Below are 27,045 nucleotides of genomic sequence, written 5' to 3' on the forward strand. Positions count from 1 at the left end.
CTGTTCATGTTGGGGCTTTTCTTTCTTCTACACAGTGATTCTCTGTAGGGGAAGTTGATGTTCTGTAGGAACATGACAAAACCTCTAGATTTTGTCATGTTGTCTAACTAGGTTATTCTAGTAATAACAGCTGGGTGAGTTTTTGTTGGGGGGATAGAATATAAGAAAATAAAGACAGTGCAGAAGGTAATCTCACCCCTGAGGAGCTGCAGCTGTACTAATTACCAAAGATTAGGAACAGGCCTGCCCTTAACAGGCCACAGCTGTGTCCAACAAGGATGAGGGCTATAAAAGAGTGGGTTAGGTATGTGGAGAGGGAATTGTTGGAGGCTATTGGCTGTGCTGTGAGGAAGAAGGTGTCAGTGCTGTGAGGAGCTCCACATGAGAAATCACCGAGAAGGTTTGGAAACTTTGCAATGAGATAACAACAGGTTTTCCAGCACAATTAGTTGTTGTATGCAGGCAGGACTTCAATTCAGTTGACAGACAGCTGCAAAGGTGCTCTTGTAAATATTAGAGGAAACAATAACTGGTCTTTTCTCAAAATTGCAAAGTTTTGTGTCTCAAGCCAAGATAGATTAGGTTATCCAGGTAGTTGTTATTTGTGCAGTTTTGTTGGAATGGTTTAAATTATATGTCAATCACTGCCCCTGGAACATGATCTTCCCTCTATTAGCAATCATCCCACTCCCCATGCCCAACTTCAATCAGGCATGAGCAAAAGTCTGAAAGCAAAATAAAGCTGTGTGTGAAGCATAATAGAACTCAAATAACAAGGAAATCTGAAGATGGCTCAGCTTGAAAACCATTTCAAAGAGAATGGAGGAGCCATTTGGAAAAGCTTTTTGCAAACAGCTCAGTTGCTCACACGCTCAGGCCCAGTCAGCAGCTGGGCTGCAGCAGAGCAGTGACTCTCCTGAGCTGGGCTCATGTCCCTGCTCCAGAGGGCTCCCCATCAATGCTGACTGTGCTGCCTGCTCCAAAATACCCTGCCTGTGGCACAGGCTGTGCCAGCCCAAACTGCCAGTCTTGGCTACAGGTGAGGGCTGGAGTGGGGCAGAGCTGTTAGAGTCTCTCAAATCTTTTCCATAAAGGAAAGATCAATACATATTATAGGTACATTTTCATTTTATCTAAAGATACCCCTTTGTTATCTTTTTTTTTCCAAAAAAACTACCCCTACAGACCCAGATTTTTATCTGCTCCATAATGTTTCAAACAACAAAGCTAGAACAAATGTAGAACATATCAAAAGTACATACCTGGGAAATATAATCTGCTTGCCTCTTTTTTTCTGTCTTTTTGGCTTTTTTCTAAATGAAAAAATTTGTTCCTGAAAAATACTTTAGCACCATTTCATGGTGAACTCAGACATTTCAGAGTCAGTGCATAAAGACAGCCTCAATTCACCTCCTTTCAAGGTTTAGTCACCTCTCCTCATCTGGATGTCAGAATTTCAGCAAATCTGTTCTGCAGGAATATTTAGCTGCTTCTTGAGCACTGCAGTGCAATATATTCACTGTTCTGTCCTGGTTTATTTATTTTGAACAAATTCCTTTTCTTGCCTGTGATAGGCTAGTCATCATCAGAAATTATCCCTGATGTTTGTTATCAGGAGTTGATGCTCCAGAGGAAAGGGAACGTGATGCTGTTACATTATTTTTTTGGGAAATGTATGTCTTAGTTATTATCAGATGTAATACTCAGGGTTGTGTTAGGATCCAGTTGTTCACATTACCATACCAGATGAAAAAGGCAAATTAAAATCTTAAATAAAAATAAAAAGCCTTTTTCCTTCCCTTTTCCCAGTGTTCTTCTCAGTAGCAGACAGCAAGCAGTTGAAATGAGTGGAGTTTATGGATGGCTGCAGAGGCTGTCTCCATTCCCAGCCTGTACAGATCCATCAGCCACTCTGCAGCATTTCCCTGCAGCAGCAGGGGAGCAGACAATCAGCCCCATCCCAGTGGAGTGTCTGATGGGATGGAGAGGCTGGACTCTAGCTTTCTGTAGGCTTGGAAATGCACTGCAATGAGAAGTCTTTTTGGAACTTGAGCAGTCAGGGGCATTTTATGGGAGTAACCACCACCAAACATACAAATTAAAACCCTTGGATATTTTAGAGTGAAAGGAATTGTACTGTGTAATTTTTGGTTGTTGTTTAAGGCAAAAATTGCTTATTGCAAAAAAGTAAGTACCCATTAAAAAATTTGCAGGCTCTACCTTACCTAATCAGACTTCCTTATTTCACTGCAACTCAATTTAGAATACAGTTGAACATAAAAAAATATATTTTTTCCATCTGTAAATCACTTTCAAGAGCAGAATCAATCATCGTGCCACTCCACAGCTCCAGTTGCTAAAGGGAATATTGCAGTAAACAAGCAATGTTAAGAGCTTGTTTAGCATACAAAAGTGTAGGTCATCACACTTCAAATGGAAGAAAATGGTTTTAAGTAGAATTGGGTATTTTGTGTGTTTATATGAATTTGACACAGGAGATGAGAGGTCCCCAGGACATCCCCCAGATTCTCTCTGAAATTACTTTATTTTGAGTGATGAGCTAAAAGAAATAACACTGATATATAAGGCAGCAAGTATAATGTGGTTCTTGCTTTGGAAGGATTTTTCTGTTGCTTGTACATCCAGCCCTGCTCTATCCATCTTCCATCTCAGGATTTTTTTTATTTTGCTATGCATTCCAAAAAAGCTAAGCCTACTCTATGACAGCCAGGAGAATATAGATCATGTATATAAATAAAACAAATATTTCAGCTATCAATCTGTTGAGCAGCAGCGATACCTGTGGTAGCTCAGTGCTCAGAGGTTGCTCAGAGCACTGCACTCCTAAGAGCCAAGCAAGTTTTGACATTTTAAGAGCTATATTGAGGAAAAAAAAAAAAAAAAACAAGGCTCATCTCTGGGATTTGAAGGGTATTTTGGGGTGTTATGATTATCAGCTTTTGGATTTGATAGTCTTAGCTGCTAAAACTTGACTAGGTCATTTTTGGAGGGGATTAGCTGTTCCTGAAGGACTGTTTCCCAATGAAAGCATGGGAAAGGAGGAGATATTTTACCTGCTTGAAGAGAGAACTGAGAAAGGGACTGAAAGTGCAAGAAAGTTGTTGGTGTGGCAAAGAGAATGTTCTGGTCAGCCATGTGTGGAAAACAGTCAAGCAAATCACAAAGAGGAGGGGCACACAGAGCACAGCCCATGTAGATGAGTTTGGGAATAAACAAAGGCCAGCTGCTGCCTTTTTGGGAAAAAGATCAATTTTAACTCTGGCTAAGCTACCTTTGAATCTCACCATGCTGTCTGTGGAAAAATAAGTCTCTGGATCAGAGTTGTATGAGCAGCCCATAAAACCATGTAGCCAAAAAACTTGGGTAAGTGACCAGAGACCTTTCTGCTTCATTGCATTCCTCAGTGCCCCACTGCACCTGCCCTTGGGGCCAGCAGAGCCCAGCCCAAGCAGCCCAGGAGACCTGGAGATGTGCCCTGGGGCAGGGCTCTGTGTGTGTGTCCACATCTGAACTGCTTTCTGCAAGGCACCTTTGCAACCTTCACCATCAAAGAAGAGCAGCCTGAGTGTTTAAATCGCACATGGAAAGTGATGGTAGAAGCACTGGGAGGGTTTCTTCTTAGTGAAGTGGAATTTTACTCATTAAATGAAAAATATACAATGTTATTGCCTGGCTAGAATGGACTGAAAGTCGATTCAGATATAATCAGTGTGGAAATACTGGAATTGTCATAAATTGAGAAGGTTATTATGTTTGGAGCTTACTGACAGTAAGTTGTTGAGGTAGGTCCAGAGGATGTATTGTGTCCAGCTTTCTAGGGATAAATTCTTTGGCTCAGTTTTCACAGAACCATTGGATGAATAAAACTTCAAACAAACTGCAATTTAGTTTGGCTTTCTCTAGAAACTGATGTTGTCTGGCTTTGAAATAAAAAAGTAGGAAGCAATCCATTGTCTAGTTGATGAGTAGTACAGGTACAAATGAGCAGTGTTCATCAGAACACCATCAGAATCTGGAAGTGGCAGGATGGTGAAGAAAGGCAAGTTTGTGTGAGCACTCTCTAAGTGATAAATTTTCAGGAAATTCCTTCAAATTTTCTTTTATTATAAAGGCGGATAAGAAATGGACATGTAACTTTGTTTGACTCTACAGCATAAGCAAGTCATGAATTGCTGGTTTTGCCAGTGTTGATGCTGCAGATGACAGAAAGGAATTTGTTATGCTAAGCATAGGAAGAAGTGTTGTAAATTCTCAGCTATGATTTTCCATTAGATATATATATATATAAAGAAATTAGGTGTTATTTCTTTAGTCAGTATTCTGCTCTCATTTCTGTCACTTTTACATCTGTACACATCTGTTAATTTCAGTTCACGTACTCCAGATTTATATAATCTGTCCCAGTGAATGCAAAGTAAACAGAGAGAAATAGGTAATTAAAGATATCAAGGACATTTAGGAGAGAGAAACTCTAGTGACAATCCATCAAATTCATTGGGACAGATGGTGAAAAATCATGGTATCTCGATGACAGCCAGAAGTGAAATAGAAGGCAGAATAGGAGTTGTTTTTCTGACATAAAGAATTGCCAGAGTGAAAGATAGTGAGAGCACAGAGGTGTGGATTGCAGAAAGCTAAACAGCCAGGCTAAGCTCATAATAAGAGGGAATAAAGAAGTTGGGTGCATATCCTGAAGAACAAGTTTTAAAAAAGGAAAGGGATAGAACAGGGTTAACTGTAAACTGTCTTTTACAAAGAAATGTAACATGGGTGGCTGAAAGCCAGTATGAAGTTGGGAGAAATTTAACAGATCAGTGAGAGCAAAGGAGGTTTAGCCTGATTGAATGCAAAACTAAAAAGAAAATCTGAGCCAAGGTAGAGAAATGCAAGTAATAAGAAATCTTTTAGGTAGTTGCATACTAAAGTTGAAGCAATAAGCTCAGAAAAAAAGCAGCTAACAATAAACAGTCCTTTTGTTGCTGAAGTTGTCAGCAGTCACAGAAAAATCTTTGCAGTGTTTGTAAACCACAGAACCACTGAACCTTGCATAAAGAAATAAAAGATGTACAGGTAATTGTGCAGTTCTCTTTAATGCCAATGCAAACCTTCAGGAGAAAAGCTGTACAACTTAAGGAGCACTCAGAAGATACTGAAGGTCTTAAAATACAGAATTATGAAAATTCTTGATTGGTGAATTTTTGCTTCCCTGCCTTGTTTTGAAATGTTGATGATTTTTTTGAGGCAGGAATGTGAAATTAAGCATACAGAACTAGATGCAATAAGCTGTAAACCAGTCAGGGGAGGCACTTTGAAGGGAGGCAAAGGGCTGCAGTTGAGAGAGTAATTGCACAGAAATGGTAGCCAGGAAAGCACACTACAGGGTCACACAGAATATTGAATATGGGTTTAAGTTCCAATTATATGGATTTAGTGTGGGTTTTTCAAAAATCAAGACTCCATTTTTTTACCCCATTTATAGAGAAGAGGGGATTCTACTGAGCCAAAACACAGCCAAATAAAGCAGTGCAGCTTCCTGCAGGGATGTTGGTGTGGGGTGCATGTTTATTCATCCTCCTCAGCAGATGTGAGATTCATTGTGGCCATTTTCTGCAAGCTCTTCATGGCTCTTGTCATGATTAATGACACTTTATTTTTGAAAGGAGAATTGCCCATGTATAATGGTGCCTTCCAGCAAATTTCAGGATCTACCAGCCTGTCTTAGAGGTGAACTATGGATGGAATCTCAGAAGAGGGTCTGCTATAAGGAAAAGAATGATTAAAAAGTGCAAAATATGGTCTGCTGGCAGATGGCTCTTGTGGTTCTTTCTTGCCCTTTTGCTGCTGCATTGTGCTTCACCTTCTGGATTCATCTCACACTGGGTCAGACTTTCTCTTCAGTCAGTATTATTGCTCATCCCACAGCAGTTCAGCTGACATGATCTACATTTAGCTCTATTTAATCAGGATCTATTTTAGTCCTTGAAGGTCTTGAAGTAGTGTGCAGTGAGCACAGGGCATTTCTTCATTAGCATTTTAGTTTCCACCCCAGTCTACCTCAGATACAAACCTCCCATTTGTTTCCAGTCACTGCACACTGCAGAGCACATCAAGTGGATTCTTTATTGATGCAAGGAGGAAACAAGATGTGTTTAGAGATATGTGAACCTAACAGCCAAGAGATCAGTGCAGGGGATCAGGCTGGAGCTGAGTGTGACGTTAATGAGCAGAGCAGATGTTGGATCCTCAGTGTGAATTATCCCATCCTGCAAATCCAGTCCCCAGGCACCCTGCCCTTGTTGGTGGAGGTGTCAGAATCTGCTCTGTAGGAGCATTGTCTGTGGATCTGCTTTCCTTCCATGAGATACAGCTGCAAACCTGCTTTGCAAATTGCCACTGCTGAAGGGTCTGGTCATTCCTCTGGCACATAAGTGCTTTTCAGACATCAGATGTTCTCAATACTCTGTAAAGAAGTGATACACTAAACCATAATTTGCATTTTATTAACTGATTGCAGGATTCCAACATGAAAACAAGTGCATGCTGTTTCCTTTAATCATCCACTGTAGCAGTCTCAGTGGGGTTAAACCATAATTTTCTGAGGACTAGACAAACTGGGAGATCTAGAGGAGGGCAGTTTTTTCTAGTCTTCCAGCTAATATTAAATTCTCTAGGATATTTTTCATTCATCTGGATTTTTTTCACTTGAATTCAGGTTGAAGTTTCCCTCACAAACATTTCTCAAAATACTTGGGTGAAAATGAGTTCAACTCTGTTGAAATATTCCTCCAGCTCATATTATGTTTGACTGAGCTGACAAATGGCTTGACAGCCTTCTTGGAATCTGCCAAAATACAGTGTCAGGAATGACAATGCCATGCAAGGTAATAATCTAAATGAATGTTGCTGCAGCTGAGCAGTCACATTCCTGACTCTCTATAATTCAGTTAGAATGAGGCAAGTCCCCAGATGTTTGTTTCATAGCAATTGGAAAAGTTTGGGTTGGTTTCCCTATTAACACATGATTATAATTCACATTTCATGGTTAGCTTGCTACAAATTTAACACATTTCAAATTATTCTGTAAATAATGGTGCTTTATTTATCTGTTCAAACTCCATTGGAGCAAGAGCTGCTGTTACTTAATTTCTCAGAAATCCCAAGCATACGTGAATTAGAAGTTTCATAGGGCTTGTGGGGATGAATTTAATCTTGTGGACTATAGAACCTTAGTGGGTTTGAAGTGTAATTTCTGATTTGAGGTGTTTGAGAGAACATACAAATAGACATTAAAGCTTTAATGTAAAAATTATCTTCTCTGCCTTACTAAAACATGTCTTGATTCCATCAATATTTAATGACACTGTATTATCACAGAATGGTTTGTGTTGGAAGAGACCTTAGAGATCATCTCATTCCAACCCCTGGAATGGGCAGGGGATGGACCTTCCACCAGAACAGGTTGTTCAAAGCCCCATCCAGCCTGGCATTGAACACTTCTAGGGATGGGGCAGCCACAGTTTCTCTAAATTGCCAGGTAATTTAGTGGTTTTTATCTTGTACTGAATTTTTTCAGAGATCCTCAGCACATTTCTTTAATTCCATATCCTGTAGTTGCAGCTGCTCTCTAAAGTACACATTTCCTTTGATTTTATATCTCTAAGGTTTGGAGATTAGTTGCACTGCAAGTTTGAACTATTTTCTCAGTTGTTAGAATTAAATAGCTAGTTGTACTAGACCTCAGGTGTAAAATTACAGCTGATCAAAATGCAAATGTTCTCTTTTTCTTAAAGGATTCTCTGTGACCTTCTGTACTCTTCAGATGTCTGTCAATGCTGGCTTTTTCAGGTTCTGTTCTTTGCTGAAATGCTGTTTTGATTTTCTTTAGACCCATTTTATGATTTAATCCCTTCAAGAGTGAGCAACTGTAATGTCTGGAGATCAGGAACAGGCTTCTATTTACAGCTGAACAGTTCAAAAATTTCAAGATCTGGGAGCTCTCTACTCTCTTGAGCCACAGGCACTTGGTTAGAAGGTTTCTAAGATTGGAAAATGAAGTTTTGCTACATCTTTGTTTCTCATGTCATTGTTCACTCCATGCCACACTACATGCTGACCTTTTGTCACTGATGCAGAGGCTCATGTTCTGGCAGCCTCAGGAGTGCATTATATATTCCTGCAGGAGTTCTTTCAGATGTGTGTCCTTGATCCCAGTGCATGCTACTGGAAGAAATGAAAGGTCACTTGGTTTTCTCAGTTTTATCTGAACTTTGCTTGAATATTACTTTATCATCATGACCACAGCTGTAGAATCCTAATACAATATATATTTCCTATTTATAATTTATCCTTTTCTAAAGCAGCTCTGAATGTGTATTAGCAATTGATACTGAATGTTGTTTCTGGAGTGCTTACTGTGTGAAATTCTTTATGTACACAATTACAAATCTTAGATGATGAACCAAGTGCCAGTGCAAGCACAAATAAAATGATCAAAGTTTCTGAAAACATGTAACACCAGTGAATAATCTTTGAACCTTTCTGCTCCCTTGTTTGACATGATTCTGAAACAAGGAATCCAGGTAGAGCAACAGAATGGGGCTTGGTATTGACTTCCAGCTGAAATTATGGTGTAGGATTTGCAACAGTGCTTTTGGGGTGAGCAGTTCTGAAATCAGTGCTTAGGGTATGAGGGGTCACTGTCTCCCTCCCCCCTTGAGGGGAAGATGCTGAGATGGAGTAAAATCTTCATCCAGTAATGCTGGAGTTCCTTTGCTGCCAAGGAGTCCTCCTAGCAGAGGGGTGTGCAAATTAGAGCACCTTCTTCATTGCAAATGCAAGACTTCTGTGGCTTAAAATGCTCAGCTTGGATCTGAAGTTGCCTTTGGACAGTGTTCTGTGGACTTCTTAAATTATGCACAAATTGAGCAGTCAGGTGCTCTCTGCTGCTAAAATAAAGCAGGCTCAAAGGTAGTGGAAATCTGTGCTGTGGACACCAACAGCCTTGACATTTGAATCCCACTGGAACTATTACTGCAGTTTAGCTATCTGATGCCTGAATCAGAATATTTTGTTTCTTTGGCCTTTTTAGCTTACTTTTTTTTATCATTGTTATTGATTACTTGAGCTAAATCCTTTGAAATCCCATTCCAAAAAAGCCTGTTTCTCTATAAAATACTATTGCTTCAGCCAGATGGCAAGTAGCAGTCACTGGGGAAGGTAACTTGTCATTGTTACTTTACAACTAACACAGAAAATTAATTTCTTAATACTCATAAAAATCTTATTTAACCGGAGTAATAATTTAATGAAGAACTGTCACTAAAATAGTTACATTTGTGTATCTCCAGTGATTTTTAAGGAAATGGGTGGAGATAACACAGGGTCTGTCAGTAACAGAAGAGCATAATGAAGGACTTTGCTGAATGAAGGGACTTCACTTGTGGATGCCCCATCCCTGGAAGTGTTCAAAGCCAGGGTGAATGGGCCCTGAGCAATCTGGTCTAGGGGTATCATCATGGGTTGGAACTGGATGAGCTTCAAGGTCCCTTCCATCCCAAATCAATCTGTGACTCTGCTGACTGAATCAACCACCCCAACTATTATGTACACTTCCACCACGTGACAGCTTTTATAAACTGAGCAAGGTACTGAAATAACCTGCTGGCTGTTAGAGCTGTTGGTGACAAACAGAGTGAGGAGCCTTTACCAGAAGGGGAGCAGCATTTCTGCAGCATTCTGCACGTTTTTCACTGGTTTGCTCCCATTAACCCTCCCTCAGTTTTGCATAATGATTTTTGATGTAGTGTTCTTTTTTATTTTTTCTTAGAATGGATAAAATGTCAGAGACAATTAAGAAAATGATGTTATAAAGTGGAATGGAAACTGCACATTTGTAATGGCTCACAGGATTTCTGAGCTGAAATGTGTACAACCCTCTCCCACACTCAGCAGCTGGTTATGTCATGGACTGGTTGCCCATGACTGCTTCTTCCTGATGCACTTCTAAGAAATTTCAAATATTGGCTAAAGCTGACTAAAGGGCTGCAAAGTTGTCCTTTTCAACAGCAGCACGTTTGATTTCATCTTTTGCAAAGGTTTCTTCAACAATACTTGGAGCTAGATTTTCCTTGAAGCTACAAATGAAATATAAAGCCTGTGTGCTCCCAGGGACAGTGCATTGCTCAGAATCCACTATACAGTCTCTTTCCAGTCATTAGTTATGCATTTATATAAGTATTTAAAAGACTTGGGACATTGTAACTAATTTAATTGTCTCTACAGAAAATTGTGTCCCTAAATATCCAAGTTAGATAAGTTGATTTTATTCAATTGCTGTTTGTTGCCTTGTATGTTTTGACCACTGGGATTTGTATATCTAAGTGGAACATCAGTATTTTATGCATAAATTTTATTTTATAACTTTGATATTAGGAGAATTATCACTTTATTTCATAAGGAGATTATTCCCATTTTGGTAAATTAAAAAATTCACATGACTCAGAAGAAATTTCTGAAAACTTGTAAAATAAACTAAGAACTGGCAATGTATTTAATCATTATGCAGATTGTTTTTCTCTGTAAAGCAGTTCCCATGTGTGAAAGCAGTGGTAGCATTATTTTTTTTTTTTTTATGTGGGTGTTGTTCTCCAGATACAACCCCATAAATGATCAGCTAAAAAGAACCAGTGATTGTGTCAAAAACAGCTACTGCAGATATATTGTCAAAGCAACAAGGGCACTGCAACTGAAGCCACATTGCCAATGGCTTTATAACCTTCAGGTTAATGTGTTTGGCTTTCAAGCTGCCTAAAAACAATTCCTTTCTAAGCACGTAATTTGAATTTTTGACTGAAAATTAAGATGTGGAAAGAGTTCAGCAGCTCTCTTTTCAAGGTTTGTTTTCAGTATTAGCCCTGTTGAGAGTATGATTTACTAACAATACAATTCTCTCTATAGAGACCCTGAGGGTCCATTCCCCAGTAGTATTTGCAATTATAAACTGAGATCAAGGCGTGGTGGTTTTGATAAGTGGAAAACAAACAAATGATCATGTGAGAAAGCATCATTAGGCCAGGTTGTGACCTGTGAGTTTTCATTTCACATGGTGGGCACTTCTGTCATTTTTGTGCATTAGCTGGGACCTTGCAAGGCTCACCAGAGGCAGTGAGTTAACCTGGCTTGTCCAGCTGAGAATTTCAGAGAGCAGATGTAATGCTGCTTTGAGGAACTGCACCTGGAAGGAGAGGGAATGCATTTTTGTGATCTCTGGCTCTGCTTCTTCCTTCCTGTCTGGGTGGGTGCTGCTCAGAGCTGATGGTTCCCATTGCAGGGGTCAGTCTGGCCTTGGGGCTGTGGCAGCTCTGGCAGCCCAGCAGGGATCAGCGAGCCCATCCCTTGGGAGTTGTGCCTTGCTGGCCTTGTGAGAGCTGGGCAGCCTGCAGAACAACCTGCTGTGACCTCTGGAAAGCTTTATCAAGTTAGGGAGCATTATTTAACTCAAGCAGGGGTAACAGGAGTTTAGCACGTGCTAATGAGAGGAGGGGTTCAGGCAGAAGTGCATTGCAGTTCTGAAGTCAGTCTGCCAAAAGGGACAGCAAAGAATAATAAAACCAAGGCACTTTTTCCTGCCAGCCCCCCAGTTTTAGATATTTCCAGCAGAGATAGTTGTGTGATTGTTCCAGCCACCAAATATATCAGCTCTGTCAGGCATGTGCTGGCACAGAGCTGTGCCACAGTGGCTCACAGCTGACCCTCATTCATCCTGCTTGGAGCACAGGCACTGAAAATCAGCATCTGTTTGCCCTCAGCATTGTAGACATACACTCTGGCTTCATGCTTTTGGATAAATAAAGAGTGGTTTGGGGTTTTTTAAGAAATATTTTTAATTTTTACTATCTTTTTCTTTTTACAAAAAACCCTAAGAGCTAACACCCCCACCCAAAAAAAAAAAAAAAAAAAAAAAAAAAAGCAAAACCAACCAAATAAAAAACCAAAGCAAAAATCACCAACTGCAAAATCGAAGAGAGCAGGAACATTTCTATATAAAAGCCCATGTGATTGAGTTGTAAGGAATGAAAATTCTTATTCTAGCTGATATGGGGTCAGTGGTAAGGAATATTTCATTTTTTTTCCAAATATTGTGATTTTTAAAACTTGTCACTCCAGTGAATGATTGTGAGTATGGGTAAGAAAAGTCTATGCTGCAAGTTTCACCTTTCTCACTATTGCTCATGGAAAAGTCTTTCAGCAAAATAGGAGCAGCAAATCTTTCCTAATATATCAGGAAAAATCCCAACCAAAAAAACTTTTAATTTTTGAGAAAGAAACACAGTAACATTCTGGGTTGTTAATATGGGCAAAAGAAGTTGGTGTTGCACATTAGTGGTGTCTGAGCAAAAGTCTGTGTCATGAGAATTTGAGTCATATGGGAAATCTGAGATTGTAGATAAGATTGGTCAAGATATGGTCAAGGATTTTTTTGATGCCATACACATCTGAAAACTCATTAGGATATTTATTTATTAATTTAAACTGTTATTAATAAACCACTGATAATGTACTTGCCATTATATAAGAATCTAATGTGAATAATTATATTTTTATCAATTCATTATATTTTTATTAGTGACTTAGCATTTTAGGCAGGTCCTGACATTGCAGACTTTTCATCACCTGTGACATTGCTTTCTTCTGCCATGGGTTCTCTCAGTGTCACCACTCCATGTTGGGAGCTCCTTCAGTAAACCTGGATATTCCTGGCCTTTCTGAGATATTTCTCTCTAAACCTCAAGCTTTCTCATACAAAATTTAGAACTAAATATCTTCAGGACCATCATTACTAATTCACTAAGCCAAAGCTTCCTGTTTGGATGCAGTTCTCTGATTCCTGGTGGGGAGAGAGAGAGCATGGAATTGGTTAGGGATGTCTTAACATAGAGATCTCATTGGGGAGCTTTGTTCACTGAAGTACTCAGTGGGCAAAATACATTCTCTTCCTCTTAAGCAAATAAAAAAATAAATAGATAAATAAATAATGTGTAATTTGCTGACACAAGCTATTTGCTTAAAGCAGGCAATAGGCCTTGGGGGGATATTTATGACAGGCTGGATTGGCTTTAGCAAGCAGCAGCTGGTGCTTTAACACTGCTTGGTGTTGGAATGATCTTCACTGCAAGGTAGAGAGGCAGAAAATGCAGCTGCATCTTCCTGGAGCTAATTTTAACAAAAGCAATGAGCTGGTAATTAGCACTTTTTCCAGCTGGTCCTTATGAGGGTGAAGGGTTTATTCATAGATGGAAGGTGAGAGAGGGAAACAGCGAGCAGGCTGCAAAGCAGTGGTGATAAATGGCCCTCCTGGAGGTACTTAGAAATTTAAACTCGTGTTGGCTGTGAGGGGCTGGGAGTGAAGATTGCTTCCTCAGGGGTCTCTGTGACTCCTGGGGTTCCTCCTTGGTGTAGGAGGTTCCTCAGGAGGGCTCTGTGATGGGGCTTTCCTGATGGTTCTGCACCTCCCAGGCTCCTGCAGTGGGATGTTCCCACGCCTTGGGGAAGCAAACTGAGCTGAGCTGGCTCTGAAAGGTGCAAAATCAGGGGAATGTTTTCAGTCAGCATCTGATTTCTGCTTGAGTCATACAAATAAGTTATAAGCTCAATTAATGCAACAAATATAAATATTTATGAACCCATTTAGTTAATGTTTGGCTGTATTGATAAATAAGAGCATCTTGCAAGAGCTTCTTTTTGACAAGTAAATAAAGTGTAGAGAATGTTTGTGTGTTAAATTATCCATGCTTCATTAACTCTTCCAAAATATCAAGTCTTAGGTAATAACTAAATTCAAAGTGACAAAAGAGTAGGATTAGTGGGAATAACTTTAATACTTAAACTTCAGGAGAAAAGAAGCTGATGTTTGCTTTCTTAGTCGGCAGGGGAAAAGAGGATAAAATATGTTTGGTTTTGCCATTAATTTCATTTTTCTTAAACTGCATTGTTATTGTAGTGATAGGAGGGCTAATAGGAGAGAAGAGCAGTCTCATATTAATGTCCTGGTCTTTGGGACAATTTCTATTTGCTGACTTTTCTGAGGTGACCAACAGGAATTTGTATGAGACCCAGGTCTACTTCAAGGCTTGGTTTTTGGGCAAATCAGAACCCAGTATATGAATTCTGATGAATCTAAGGGTTCTGATAAATGAGATTTTTGAAAGTTCTGTTACAAACTTTTTGTGAACTGTTAAACTAATGTTTTTAACATGCCCTTTGCATACTTAGTTTAAGATATGATTATTCTCTTGATTGACTTTATTGATAGCACATCAATCAAGTTGGTTGGATTTTACACCCACATATTGAGTGCTAAAAGATTGTTTTGGTCTTCTTAAGAAACAAGGATTTATTATGGTGTGGCAAAATGGATTTTAGAACATGGTGCTAGGGATGCCAAGGTCACTCGATTGATCCCCATGTGGGCCATTCATTTAAGAGTTGAACTTGATGATCATTGTCAGTCCCTTCCAGCTCTGTGATTCTGTGAAAATGTGAAAATACTTCTCAGTTGCTGTCACCTGCTGTATTGAAGTGGCCCTGTGCCTGGTTTTGCATTCCCGTCAGAGTCCATCCAATAAATAGTCTTTAAATTCAGCTAAGAAAAAAATTGTCTCTCTTACATCAAGTATGTACAGGTGAGCCTGTGAAAAACACTTTCTGGTGGTTTTGCCTGCCAAAAGGGAATGAAAAAGCCTTTTTTTGGTGCTCTACAAGAAAGAAACACGGTACTAGAATGGCATTTGGCTAATAGTGCAGCAGATAAAAACTAGGTCATGGCAGTAGAGGGGGAAAGGGCAGAAAAGAAAGAGCAAATTGTTTCATTTGGGGGTGAAGGTCATCTGAAATAAGTGATTTCACATTTAAAAGGCCACTAAGGAGATAACTGATGAATGTTAACCTAATTTTATATTGCTTTATTTCATTCTTTTTTCTTTTCTCATTTGTAATGCTTACGTGTTCAGGAAGTTGAGGTAGGTTTTTTCAATTTTAACTTGTAAATACCTGTAGAGTGAATAAAAATATTTACAATATATTGTAATTCATTCTATATTTGAAACAATTTTTATCAACTGTTGATATTGTTATAAATGAAATGCATTGATACATGTTAATTATTTTGTTAATACTGATTAATTATTAATATGAAAACTGCTTAAGTTTCATTTGTTACAGAAGGCATAAAGAATTTTTAGCACATTAGTATCAACCCTAGTAGAATGCTTAGAAATGCATAGATTTATGTCAGGAAGGTCTTTTACTGAATGGGAAATTTATATCCCTTTAATCAAGTTGATTGTATTTTTATATAAATATATATATATAAATATATATGTTCTGCTTCTAAGTTGGAAGAAGTTACAGTGAAATGATGATATTCCTTCAGAGACAATCAGAGTTCCGTCTTCTAACAAAGTCATTTGAGGATATTGTTATAAATCTCACCCCTTCCTTAGGACTGGCACAAAGCCCTGCCAGCTTCTGAGACAGAGCTTGAGGTGTGCATTTAAATGTGACACAGATTTTCAGCTCCCCATATCCACAGGGTGAGCTTCACCTTTATGGTGCCATAACCCTTCAGTCTCAGCTCTTGCTGGTACCAATGCTGAAGTGAAGCCCAGGCTCTGTATTTTGTGTTGTTGTGGTTTAAATCCAGCCCTCACCCTCCCCATTACCTGGGTGGCAAAGGGAGAACTGGAGAACTGGGGAGGGGAGTAAACCCATGAGTTGTGATAAGAACAGCGTTGGTGGTGGTGGTTGTTGGTGGTGGTTGTTGGTGGTGGTGGTTGGTGGTGGTGGTGGTGGTTGTTGGTGGTGGTGGTTGGTTGTTGGTGGTGGTGGTTGGTTGTTGGTGGTGGTGGTTGGTTGGTGGTGGTGGTTGTTGTTGGTGGTGGTGGGGTTGTTGGTGGTGGTGGTTGGTTGTTGGTGGTGGTGGTTGGTTGTTGGTGGTGGTGGTTGGTTGTTATTACTACTATTATTATTATCCACAAGTACTGCCCAGTACAATTTTCACCACCTGCTGTGCAGTGTCTCCCAGTCCTGACCATCTCTCCCCAGCCATCTCAGCCCAGTTTATATTCTGGCCTTTAAGGTGTGGAATATTCCTTTGGCCAGTTTGGGTTACTTGTCCTGGCCATTCTTCCTCCTGGCTCCTCTCTGAAGAAACCTGGGAAATGGAAAAGTCTTTGGCTTGGAGTGACCACTCCTCAGCAACAACTAAAACATCAGTATGTTGTCAACAATATTCCCATCCCAAATCAGTGCTGTACCTGCTGCTAAGAGGAAAATTAATTCTATCCCAGCTGAAACCAGGATAGTTGTCCAACTGGCAGAAGTTATTTTCAACTGCTGTTGACTGTATTGCTCTAATGTATGTATAGTCATTATTTACTCCTATAAATAATAATGGGGTTTATATATTGAAAATCTCAAAGGTTTTCTCTATTCCACCTTTTAGGGGTTTTTTCCCATATTTTTTCTTGTGTATTTTCTATGTTATCACACTGTGGTTTCAGGCACATTCTAAAATAAACATAATTTCAATTTTCAAAATGGAATACTAAACAGGTCTGCATGGAGGAGAAGAGGAGGAATAATAGATCTACAGAAGAGATTGCTGTGTTGTAGGGGTTTTTTTGAGGAAGGTGCATTTTTTGTAAAATATTCCTTTGACACTGAAATTGAGATAAACCCCTTTCCAATCCTTATTTCAAAACTGGTTCCATATGCCGCCAGCATCAGAAATCCTTGTTGGGAGTTGAATTATTTAACAGTTTCTGATGCTGAAAACCCAGCAGCAAAGCTGCACCTTGGAAAAAATATAAGCAGGCAAAAAAAAAGAATAGTTTGTTGCTGGAAAAAAATCCTCTATAAAAGCTGAAAACCCAACACATTCTGAAAAGTGATTAATGCTTGGTGAATTTAGCAGTACATCATCATCAGTTACAAAGCATTGTATAACCATGAGGGGGTTTTGTATTAGCAAAGCTGTGAAATTCAAAGGCAAGCCTGCGATTCTATTTCTGGTGCCAAACCCTGTACTTGTGAAGAAAAAAAAAATATGGATACTTTTGATGTATCTGAAATAAATTATGGGTAGCAGGCTTTGCTGTTATTGTGGAACATTATCACTGTCCATGAAGTCAGTATGACACTGATCATGAACATATTGGTTTAAAAAATATACATTTCCTTCTGCAAGTCATGCAGAATAATTTGATGTAACCCAGCATTTGGCCATGATTGCCTGCTCCAGAACAATCCTGTCCCCAGTGTTCTGAAGGAACATGGAGTGCATCTCCTGGTGCTCACTGAGGCTGAGTCCTCACTCCTCTAACAGCCTGCTCTGACCCCATAAAGTCATGCTGATTTCAAAATATTCCAGGTCAGGGTGAACTGGATAGCATGAGAGTGTGTGAAATTCAGTGTACTGGAGATAAATGGTAAATGTGGCCCTATGGAGGAAATAATTTAGATCTCTTATTCACACAGATGGGTTTTTAGTTACCACCCTGGCAGGAAAAAGAAATCTCAGTGTCATTCTGGACAGCTTGATGAATATATCTCTTTAGTGGCATCCCTCAGGAAATGAATATAGAATACTGGATATATTAAAAAGGAAACAAAGATTAATATGCAGAAAAATATGGCAGTGCTGTAGAAATTTTCTATGCTTCCACATCTCAAATAGATAATTCTGTTGTTATCACGTCCTCTGAAAGAGGACACAAGTGAGATACAGAGAGTGTGCTGAAATTGATTTATCAGCTGGGCTTAACTCCCAGTTCTTCAGCACTAGGGTTGATGGCACTGTGAGGCAGGGAAAACTTTGCCTTCAGATAAATATTTGCTAAGTACACAGAATACAGATTGATCCAACACATGCAGGAGTTTTCCATTCTTTCTGGAGAGAGGCTGGTTTGCAACAATCATTATTTGGCCAGGCACTCTGACAGTCCCTGCTTTCTCCAGTGTAAAATCCAGAGAGAATTGTGTAAAACAGAACCACAACACTCTCAGCACAAGGATCTCTTTACATCAGATTTTATAAAATTTTTAAAGTTCAGTAGTTGGAACAGTGACAAAAATCACTGCAAGTGCTCCTGGAAGTTGTTGTACTATTGAAGTGTAACGTTTGCAGTATTACTCCTGTATTTCTGTACGTTCACAATGGTGATTTACATGTGAGGATGTATCTTTGAATTTACTCTGCTGATCTTTCACTACACCAAGATGGTGTGGATCATGTTAAACTACCTGAACAGTATGTTCTTTCTTTTCAAAGACTGTAGGCTAACATGAAATGATATAGAGTTATTATAAAATGTTTTATAGTGGGCATGCTTTCAAAAACAATCCAGAAGAAAAATTCAAGGTGCTGAATCCAAGGACCTTGGATTCTTTAATTTCTAACCTGCATTTACCACTCTTTAGGACACAACCTCTTGATAGTCTTATCTTTATCTGGAGCTAAAACTGTTAGAATCAAAGCAAAAGTTGATTCATTTAGTTGTGCAAAACAGTACTGAAAATATTGATTGTATTTTTCCTGAAGTTTTTTCTTTTTTTTTTTAACCCCGTTTAGGATGATTATTTCAGAAACTGGAATCCAAACAAGCCGTTTGATCAAGGTAAACTTAGTACACATTTTGTGGTTGTCTTCTGCTATTTTGTGATATCCCCATATGCTTTATGGCTCCCTTCCTCTGTCTGTCCCATGCATTAGTGGAGAGCTATATTCATACTTACATCTCCTTCCCAATTTAGTCACAGCTTGAGGTGGTTTATGTAGAAGAGTTTGACTCATCTCGCTATTTTTTCACCATGTTTTTTAATCCCCATCCATTCCACTTGCTATTCAATGATGAAATGTGTGCTCAGAGATTCTCTGTAACCATGAATCTTGGTTTAACATGCAGTTTAAACCAGGGATCTTCACGTTCATTTTCTTTTATGTTAAAGGCTTTGCTAAATTAATGTTATAAATGTAACCACTGCATTTTCTAACACTCAAGGGGCCAATTCTTTGAAATCAGCTGTAATGCCTGAATTTCAGGGCTGATTTTGAAAGGGCAATGGTGTTGTGTATATGATGCTGTTTCAGATGCAGGTTCTGTAAATGATGTTTTGCACTTTGTCTTGGTGAGGGCTTAAGTTATGGCAGTACTTAAAATATTTTCAGGCCAGCCACTAAAGGACTGGAAAAATACCCAAAACCCCCCGTTCTAATTGTGTCCAGGATAGCACTGGATACAACAGCTGTACCAGGAAAAAGAAATTCAAAATTACTCAAGTGCTTAGGAAGAAAATACTTACTGGAAGTCTCTGAAGGTGCTTTTGAAAATTTCACTCTATTTCTATTTCTGTATTTCATTGCCAAGCATGTTCCTTGTATTGTCTGTAGCTCACAGGAATATCATTGGGGTTAGAGCTTAGGAGTGTAGATTCTCTGTCTTTAGGGAAATGGAACTTCAGTGTCAAAGGAAAGGCAAAGTTGATGTTGTTGTCAAGACACATATCCACAGAGGTTTTCAAAGGCATTCGAGGGATTTAGGATTACAAATCCTATTGACTTCAAATAGAACTTATGCTCCTACCACTTTTGGAGGCCTTGTGACCCTCTGTTTTCCCAAGAGAAAAAACAAAAAGGTAAATCCTGGCAAAGTATTGCAGAGAGATTTTTGAACTGACATGCTTTAAAACTGTCCTGTATATTGTGTTACTGAGATGTCTGACTCTGGGCAAAGGCAGGAATGCTTGTAGAGACTCTGAAGTCACACATGGATACCTTGAAGGGATATGTTGGATGTCTGCTAAGATTTCTGTCTCTTTGTAAAGAAAAGGATCATTTCTTTTTCAAGCTAGAGTTTCTCTGACACTGTGGATGTCTCTGCTCAGGAAACAGAATGCAGACTGTGGGGTGCAGTCTGAGCAGGTGCTCTGCCTTGCACAAAGAACTGTGCACTGCTTTCTTCTCACTTAAATCTTACAAATGGGTTTTATTTGGCCAATAGAGCATTCTTTTTGACAGAGGTCACTACTCTTGGTTGTGGCAAAATTCACCCTGACTAGAACGTTAAAAATAGCCACTCAAACATTTCTAAAGAGATTTATTACCCAAAAAATAATTGTTTGAAAACTGTTAATTAGTTTAGTTACATATGCACAGAGCATGTGAGTCTTTAGTCATTGATCTCAGAGTTGTCACCCAAAAAATGAAGAGAAATCATATGCTGCTGCTTTGGGCCCTGTGAGTCAGATGCTGACAAGACTAATCCTCAGTTTATATATGCATATAGGTATGTATATGTGTGTAAATGTGTACATGATGTATTTATGTGTATAGAGAGGGAGTTGCATTAAAATAGAAACTGCTGAGATGAAGGAAGGAAGGGAAGCTTTATCTTTCCCAGATGTTCCCACCAAGGCTTTAATTTCTGTAATTTTCCACAGAGAGGAAAAAGAACAGTCAGAAGAATTTGTCCCAGCTCTTTTATGCAGCATGAGCTGCAAGACAATTGTTTAATCTGTTTTTCCTTTTCCATTCTCCCTGCCCTGGTATTTTCCCCATGTTGTTCTGTTTCACTTTGGGGAGTTTAAATGTCCCTTATTCTCTTGTATGGTTTTGAAGATAGAAAAGCTTTCATTTTATATTTTTGGGACTCTGATATCCAGAGAGCTTGTGCAGGTCCTGTGGTGAGGAGCCCTAGCTTGCTCCTGTGCATTCACTAGCAGGTCTGTGTTCTCACCACACAATTGTTATTTTGAGAGATATCTCAAAGGCTTCTTTTAACTTCACAAGACCAAGATTCTTCCTAGTTACTGAAGAGAAAAAACTTCTCCAGTGGGTGAATGAAAACAGATTTGGGATTTTAGAGAAAATCTAAGTGTGGTGTGTCACTATGCTAAAGCTCTTTTTGCAAACACTGACTTTTTGGGACAGGTTTACAAGTTTCTAATATTAAAAATCTACTTCTCAATTCTAAATCTAAAATCCTGCTTGAATACTCTAATTGTGAAGTCTTCATGTGGAGGCAGACTGTAGAACCAGGCTGGGAGAGCTGGGAGGGCAGGGCTGGAAGTAACTGAAGGCAGGAAGTACCTGCCAGGGGGATCTCACAGGGGTAGCTGGAGGATTCCATATGTTTAACAGACTTCAAAACCAACAGTAATCAGAGGTTTTGAAAATCAGCAGAGTTCTGCTTCCAGGCTTGTACTTCATTTGCATCTCTTAAAGAAGTCTGCTGCAACCAACCAGCTCTGTATTCTTTACTCCCAAAAAGCTGGCTTTATTCAGCAGGATGAATTATTTAATTGTGCATTGCAAAGCAATAACAGTGGAATCAAGCTGTCTGCTTTCTGCTTGCAGTGTGGAGAGAAATACCTGAGTGTTTGTCTCAAGAAAAGAAATACCTTGTTTTATAAAAAAGGCATTCATGGCTTTCACTGAAACCTCTAGGGAGTGACAGGAGGTATGTTTGGATAACAGACCTGTTCAAGGGAAGTCAGCTTGAGTGGTTCAAACTGCAACTCAGAGGGCACTTGAGTGATCAGAGGGTTTTTTTTTTTTTTTTTTCAGCTGAGCTACCAGCCCAGCTTTATATTCATCTTTAACCCAGGAGAAACCCATACAAAAGTGAGAATCTTACTGACAGAGCTGAGCTAACGAGGCACTTGGACTGCAGAAGGCAGCAGAGTTTGCAGCCTGGAAATGATTGCTGGTCATTAATATTGAACTTGATTCTGTCACAGTTACAGAAGCAAGAAAGCAGAAGGGGCAGGTTAGTCAGGATTTTGAAATATGAATCAAAGAGTTACATTTTTTTTCCTGACAAGGTCATTTGAGAGTGCTTAAGGAGCTTGACAGCTCACCTGGCATACTTTCCTAGTCTTCTTCATCCACTTTGGAGAAAGAAAAGAGGGAATAGGGGAAAACTTTAGCATAACTCAAATGAGAGATTTTGATATGTGTCTCATATCCAGCACTTATTCAGACTTGCTGGAAAATGAACAAATTAAGACTTTAAGGGTTCTGTGAATTGAAAACTGTTATATATTAAAAAAAAAAAAAGTTTAAATTACTGAAAAATTCTGCTAGAAGCCACCCCTAAAATTGCTGGAAGCAGTTTGGAATAGTATTCAATTTTCCATAGGACTTTTTAAAAGCCCAGAACATAGGAACTGTGGAAGTAATGGGGTGCACTTTGTATTGCAGATGCATGAGCTCTGAATCAAACACCTTTAAAACATCAAGCTGCCATTATTGTTAACAACACATCTGCAGAAGGATGCAATAAGAGGGGTAAAAATGTGATTCTTTGGTAGTGCTGATTTTTTTCCCCAGATATGTGTTTAAAACAATCCACTGAACTGTGGAATTTTGTTCAAGGAGGTGCAAGTTTCTCCATTTCCCATTTGGATTGTGACTCTGTTAGATGATTGCAGTGGATGGAGCTGGCCTGAGTCCCCTCCCTCAGCTCTGCCTTCAGCACTGAGACACAGGGACTGGCTGGAAACAGGGTACAATTTTACCCAGTGCTGGTGGTAGCAATACCAAATGTTCCAAGCTTCAGGGAGAAAAAGCTCCTGATTAGAAATAATCTGACCTTTCCTCATTTTCTTCCAGCCTTTGTCTTTCTCTTTGCTGTCTATTCCCAATCCTCTTCCCAAAAAACTGAGAAACCTGGACAGGGATGTTCCTTCTCAGGGCTTTCACTATCTGCCCTTGGAGAGGAGGGAATACAAAAAAAAATTTAAAAAATCAGACTCCTTATTCCAGTGTATTGTGTGAAAACCTTTCTCTGCCTGAATTGAGCCTATCAGTGACTGACTCTAATGTCAGCCACACTCATTTAGACTTGACTATCCTTATTAATTACAGACATGTTCTCATTTCAAAGAGCTCCCCTTGAGCACTAATGAAAGGCTGAACTAGCAAAATACCCTCACTTTTGAAGAGGAAACATTGCTTTTGGGTGGATTGAGGCCTCCAGTGTAGCATAGCCTATGACTTTCACAGCCCAGCAGCCCTGTGAAGTGAATTTACCAAATGCAGAGCATTACATTTCAAGATGAATATGTTGGTATCAGTGCTTCCTCTCCTTGTGCATCACATCCAACCTGTGTTTTTTCAGTGCTTAAATCACAAATCCAGACTCCAGAAATGGGCTTCTGCAGCTGTGCAGAAAAAAAAGTTTGCCTAAAATTCATAAGCCTTCCAAAACAAAAGGAGTGAAAATTGGAAGCCTGTGCTGCAGGATGAAAATCATAGAACCTGCAATTATTTTTGAACATGTAATTTTCTGTTAGCCCAGTTAAGATGTTCTTTCAGAAAAGCCTGAATAAATTCCTCACAAAGAAATGTTTAGTACTGAACACATCTCTAGCCACAAATATATGTTAGTTTTATAATAAATGTTTTCTATTACAGTGCCTCAGATGGCAGATTTCAATTGAATAACTTATTTTGCAATTTATTTTTTGACTGTGCTTGAATTAGTTTTAGAGGCTTATTCATAGTGCAAGTGCACATGAATTATGTTTGCAAATCTTCAGTAAATCAGTCCAATTTTAGAACATGTTAACTGAATCAACCAAAAACAATAGCTGAGATGCAGCACATGAAATATACTGTCTCCCATCAAATGCATTTCAAGCACATATGGCTGCTCATCTCCAGGCAGATGCACATGGTTCTTTCTGCATGCTAGAAGTGTAATATTAAATTCCCTTTAAGCTTGTAAGCAACCAATTTTGTCATTAAGTATGGCAGGAGGAGTGACAGGCTGGGGTCCTTGTGTGTGATTGCATTATGGCTGATGTGCTTTGAGCAGAGGCAGTGATCAATAGGCTGCTGGGCTGGAATTTTATTAGCACTTGGGGAGCACTTGTTAGTTTGTCAATAATGGTGCTGGCTTGCTTTTAATATCTCTTACTTCATTGACTGTGAAGCAGACATGATTTTCAAAGGGAAATTTGTGCCCTCCCCATGTTTAGCCAGCTTCCATTGAAATAAGGGCATTTTTGGGGAATATCACAGAAGCCAGCCCTGCTCTCTTTGGCATCTCTCAGGGAGCAGAGGTCTCCTTCTCTAAGCTTCAGTTCAGGATATAGGAATTCAGTTTTGGTAACCTACCTAGACCTTTAAGGATAATGTTTGTAAAATACATGCCTGCAAATCTTCCTTCCTTATTTGCTGTGAGAGAAACCCCAGCTTTGGCTTGTATTCTGATTTAAGAAGGCCAAACCAATGAGGGACAAAGTCTCAGCTTTCAAATGTTATTTGACTGAAATTTTGGATGGTATAGCATCTGCATGTCAGAGTGACCCTTGAATCACTATCCAGTCAGAAGAGTGGTTTGAACATTATTTAAACACGTTTATATGCTTGTCACTTAATGGATGATTACTGTCACTTGGTTCTAGCTGAAAAACAGGAACTCCTGTGGAGAATAAAAGTAGAAGACAGAATGGCATTGGCCATAAAAATGCAAAATGGAGAATTTTTAGAAAGACAAAAACATCAAAATAAAGACAAGTTGTTTCAAATATAGATTGAAGTAAACTAAGAATTAGAGGAAGAAACACAGGGATAATTAGCATTTGCTCAATGTAGGAAGCACACACATGAATTATCCAAAGGCAGGAGCTTGTCTAATGACAAGACTCTTAATGACTGCAGTGACAGTGGTTGCCTACAGAAGGTTCAGCTAAGTGGACTCTTAAGGGTACACAGGGGGTAGCCCCAACCCAGAAAGCCAAGTACAAAACCAGATATTTGGGTTAGAATTTAGAAATAGCAATTTTTACAAGTGTATTAGATGAAAGAAAAAGAAGCCAAGAAAAATGATGGTTTAGTGGAGAGAGATGCTCCTGTGCAGGCACTGCTGAGAGGGCCAAAGCTTTGGCACCTGGCTCTGGCTTTCACATAAAAGGACTGCTAAGACCAGGTGCCAAACATATCTGATATCTTCAGCTGGAGTGTAAGATTCTGGATGAGGGAACGACAGGCTTGGGTAAATTAGGTATCTGCAAATCAGCTGGAATTGGTCTATGGTTTAAGGGAATTGGCTGAAATAATTTTAGAGATACTGAAAGTTATCCCTGAAAAGTTATGAAATGGTACAAGGTTGGGAAAAGACAAGCAACATTGGAGTTATTTTTCCATTAAGGAAAGGAAAACAATAGGAAAATGTATCCTGTGAGTTCAACCTAAAATCCTGGGAAAAAACTCCCACACTAGGATAAATATTTAAGCAAATATTTGTTAGCATCAATAAGATAAGGGAGTGAATAAAACTAGCATGGATGTCAAACCAAACTCAGTTTCTTCTGTGACAATTTCAGGCCTTGAGACTCAGGGATAAGCTTGCAGCATCACATATTGTGACTCAGTAAGGTTTTTGACATTGGTTTCCATTCCTGCCTTATAAGCAAGTTAAAGTGTTGTCTAAAAGAAATAATTCTGAGGGGGATACAAAATCAGTTGGAAAACTATGTTGTGGTAGTAGCTGTCAATAGTTCAGTGCCAGGCTGGGAGGATAAATTGAGTAGAGGTCTCTGTGATCTCTTTTGGGTCCAGTATTATTTCCCACTTTTTAACATTTACTGTTATTTGCCATTTTAATTAAACTATAGATGTTGAAATTAGGCTACCTATTAAATGTGGCACAGAAATAAAATTAAAAAAAATTAAGAATTGGTCTGAAAACAGCGACTAAATTTAGTCTAGACAGATGCAAAGTTCTTATCTAAGAACAATCATCTGCAAAAAACAGGAAGAAAACCAATCACTAATAGATTTGGAGCAAAGGGCTAGGGGATTATACTGGATTACAAATAGAACATGAGTCAACCATGTCATTCTGCTGCAAAAAAAGGCAAATGTTGCATTGGCATGTGTAACCATGAGTAATCCTTCAGCTCTAAGCAGTGCCAGTAAGACCTTGGCTGGAATACATTGTCCACATTTGAGTACCAGGCTTCTTGGGTCCTGGGAATCAACTGGAGAGTACCCAGAGAAATATAACAGGGATGATCAGAGTTGCAGAAAATATCCTCAGCAAAGAAAGTCTGAAGGAGAGGAGCAAACCAACAGAACAGCAACAACAAACCAAAATAAACCACAAAAAAGCAAAACAGTGCACAAATCCTGTTTCCAAATACTTTAATTGGAGAGTGGAAGGCTGATTCTACATCCATTCTGGATATAACAAGGGGGAGTATTTTACACTCCAGTAAAGAAGATTAATTTTAGCCTTCATAGTGGCAGCAATATTTAAGCACTGGGGGCAATATTTTAAAGGGGATGTCAAGACTTGGTTGAAAGGTGTTCTGGAACCTGTTAGACAAATGTCTTGCAGATAATGACCCAGGAGCAGCTGGTCTACAATGGAGAGGGGGAATGGAACCAGCATCCTTCCCAGAACTGCCATTCTATCACTGATTCTGTGATTGTGTTTTGATTAATGAAAACCAGCTAATTCCATTGAAATCACAGAAGAAATGCTGAAGGAAGTATTTCTTAAAATAAATAACCAGTCAAAGCAAAGATTAGAAGATAAATGAACCCATATCCTTGACAGATGTTTTGGCACCACCTGCAAAAATACAGGTTTTTATTTGAAGGGAGTCATGTTCATGAATGCAAGATAGGCACTAACCATGGCTGTCATGGGCTTGCAGAGCTCTGGGAATGTGAACAGGGACTGCTTCTCCCTCTCTTGCTTTCTCACAGTCAGGAGGACTTCCAGGGATGTAGTACTTGCTGTTAGTAGTTTGTTGTTTTTTTTTCCTCCAGACAGGTTGGGATATAACCCTAAGGCTAAAGATCTGGGTGAAAATCAGTTACCTGTTCTTTTTCAATTCATTAGCTAAGATGTGATGACACCTATTTATTTAGAATTAAATGTTGTAAACCTAAGTGCCCCAGTCATCAAAACACTTAAGTGAATCACAGCCATTTTACTTCCTCTTCTCATT

At 39.2% G+C, this 27,045-nt stretch overlaps 1 protein-coding gene across 1 annotated transcript in view; it reads left to right on the forward strand.

Annotated features, from left to right (window-relative positions):
- The window catches only part of SPOCK1 (SPARC (osteonectin), cwcv and kazal like domains proteoglycan 1), a 264,963-nt gene that overhangs the window by 65,905 nt on the left and 172,013 nt on the right, over positions 1–27,045 (forward strand). Inside the window, exon 3 of the mRNA XM_030229277.2 lies at positions 18,650–18,695. Coding sequence (XP_030085137.1) covers positions 18,650–18,695 — 46 coding nt within the window. The remainder of the gene's footprint in view (positions 1–18,649; positions 18,696–27,045) is intronic.

Source organism: Serinus canaria, chromosome 13, assembly GCF_022539315.1.
Source record: "Serinus canaria isolate serCan28SL12 chromosome 13, serCan2020, whole genome shotgun sequence".
NCBI classification, from domain to species: domain Eukaryota; kingdom Metazoa; phylum Chordata; class Aves; order Passeriformes; family Fringillidae; genus Serinus; species Serinus canaria.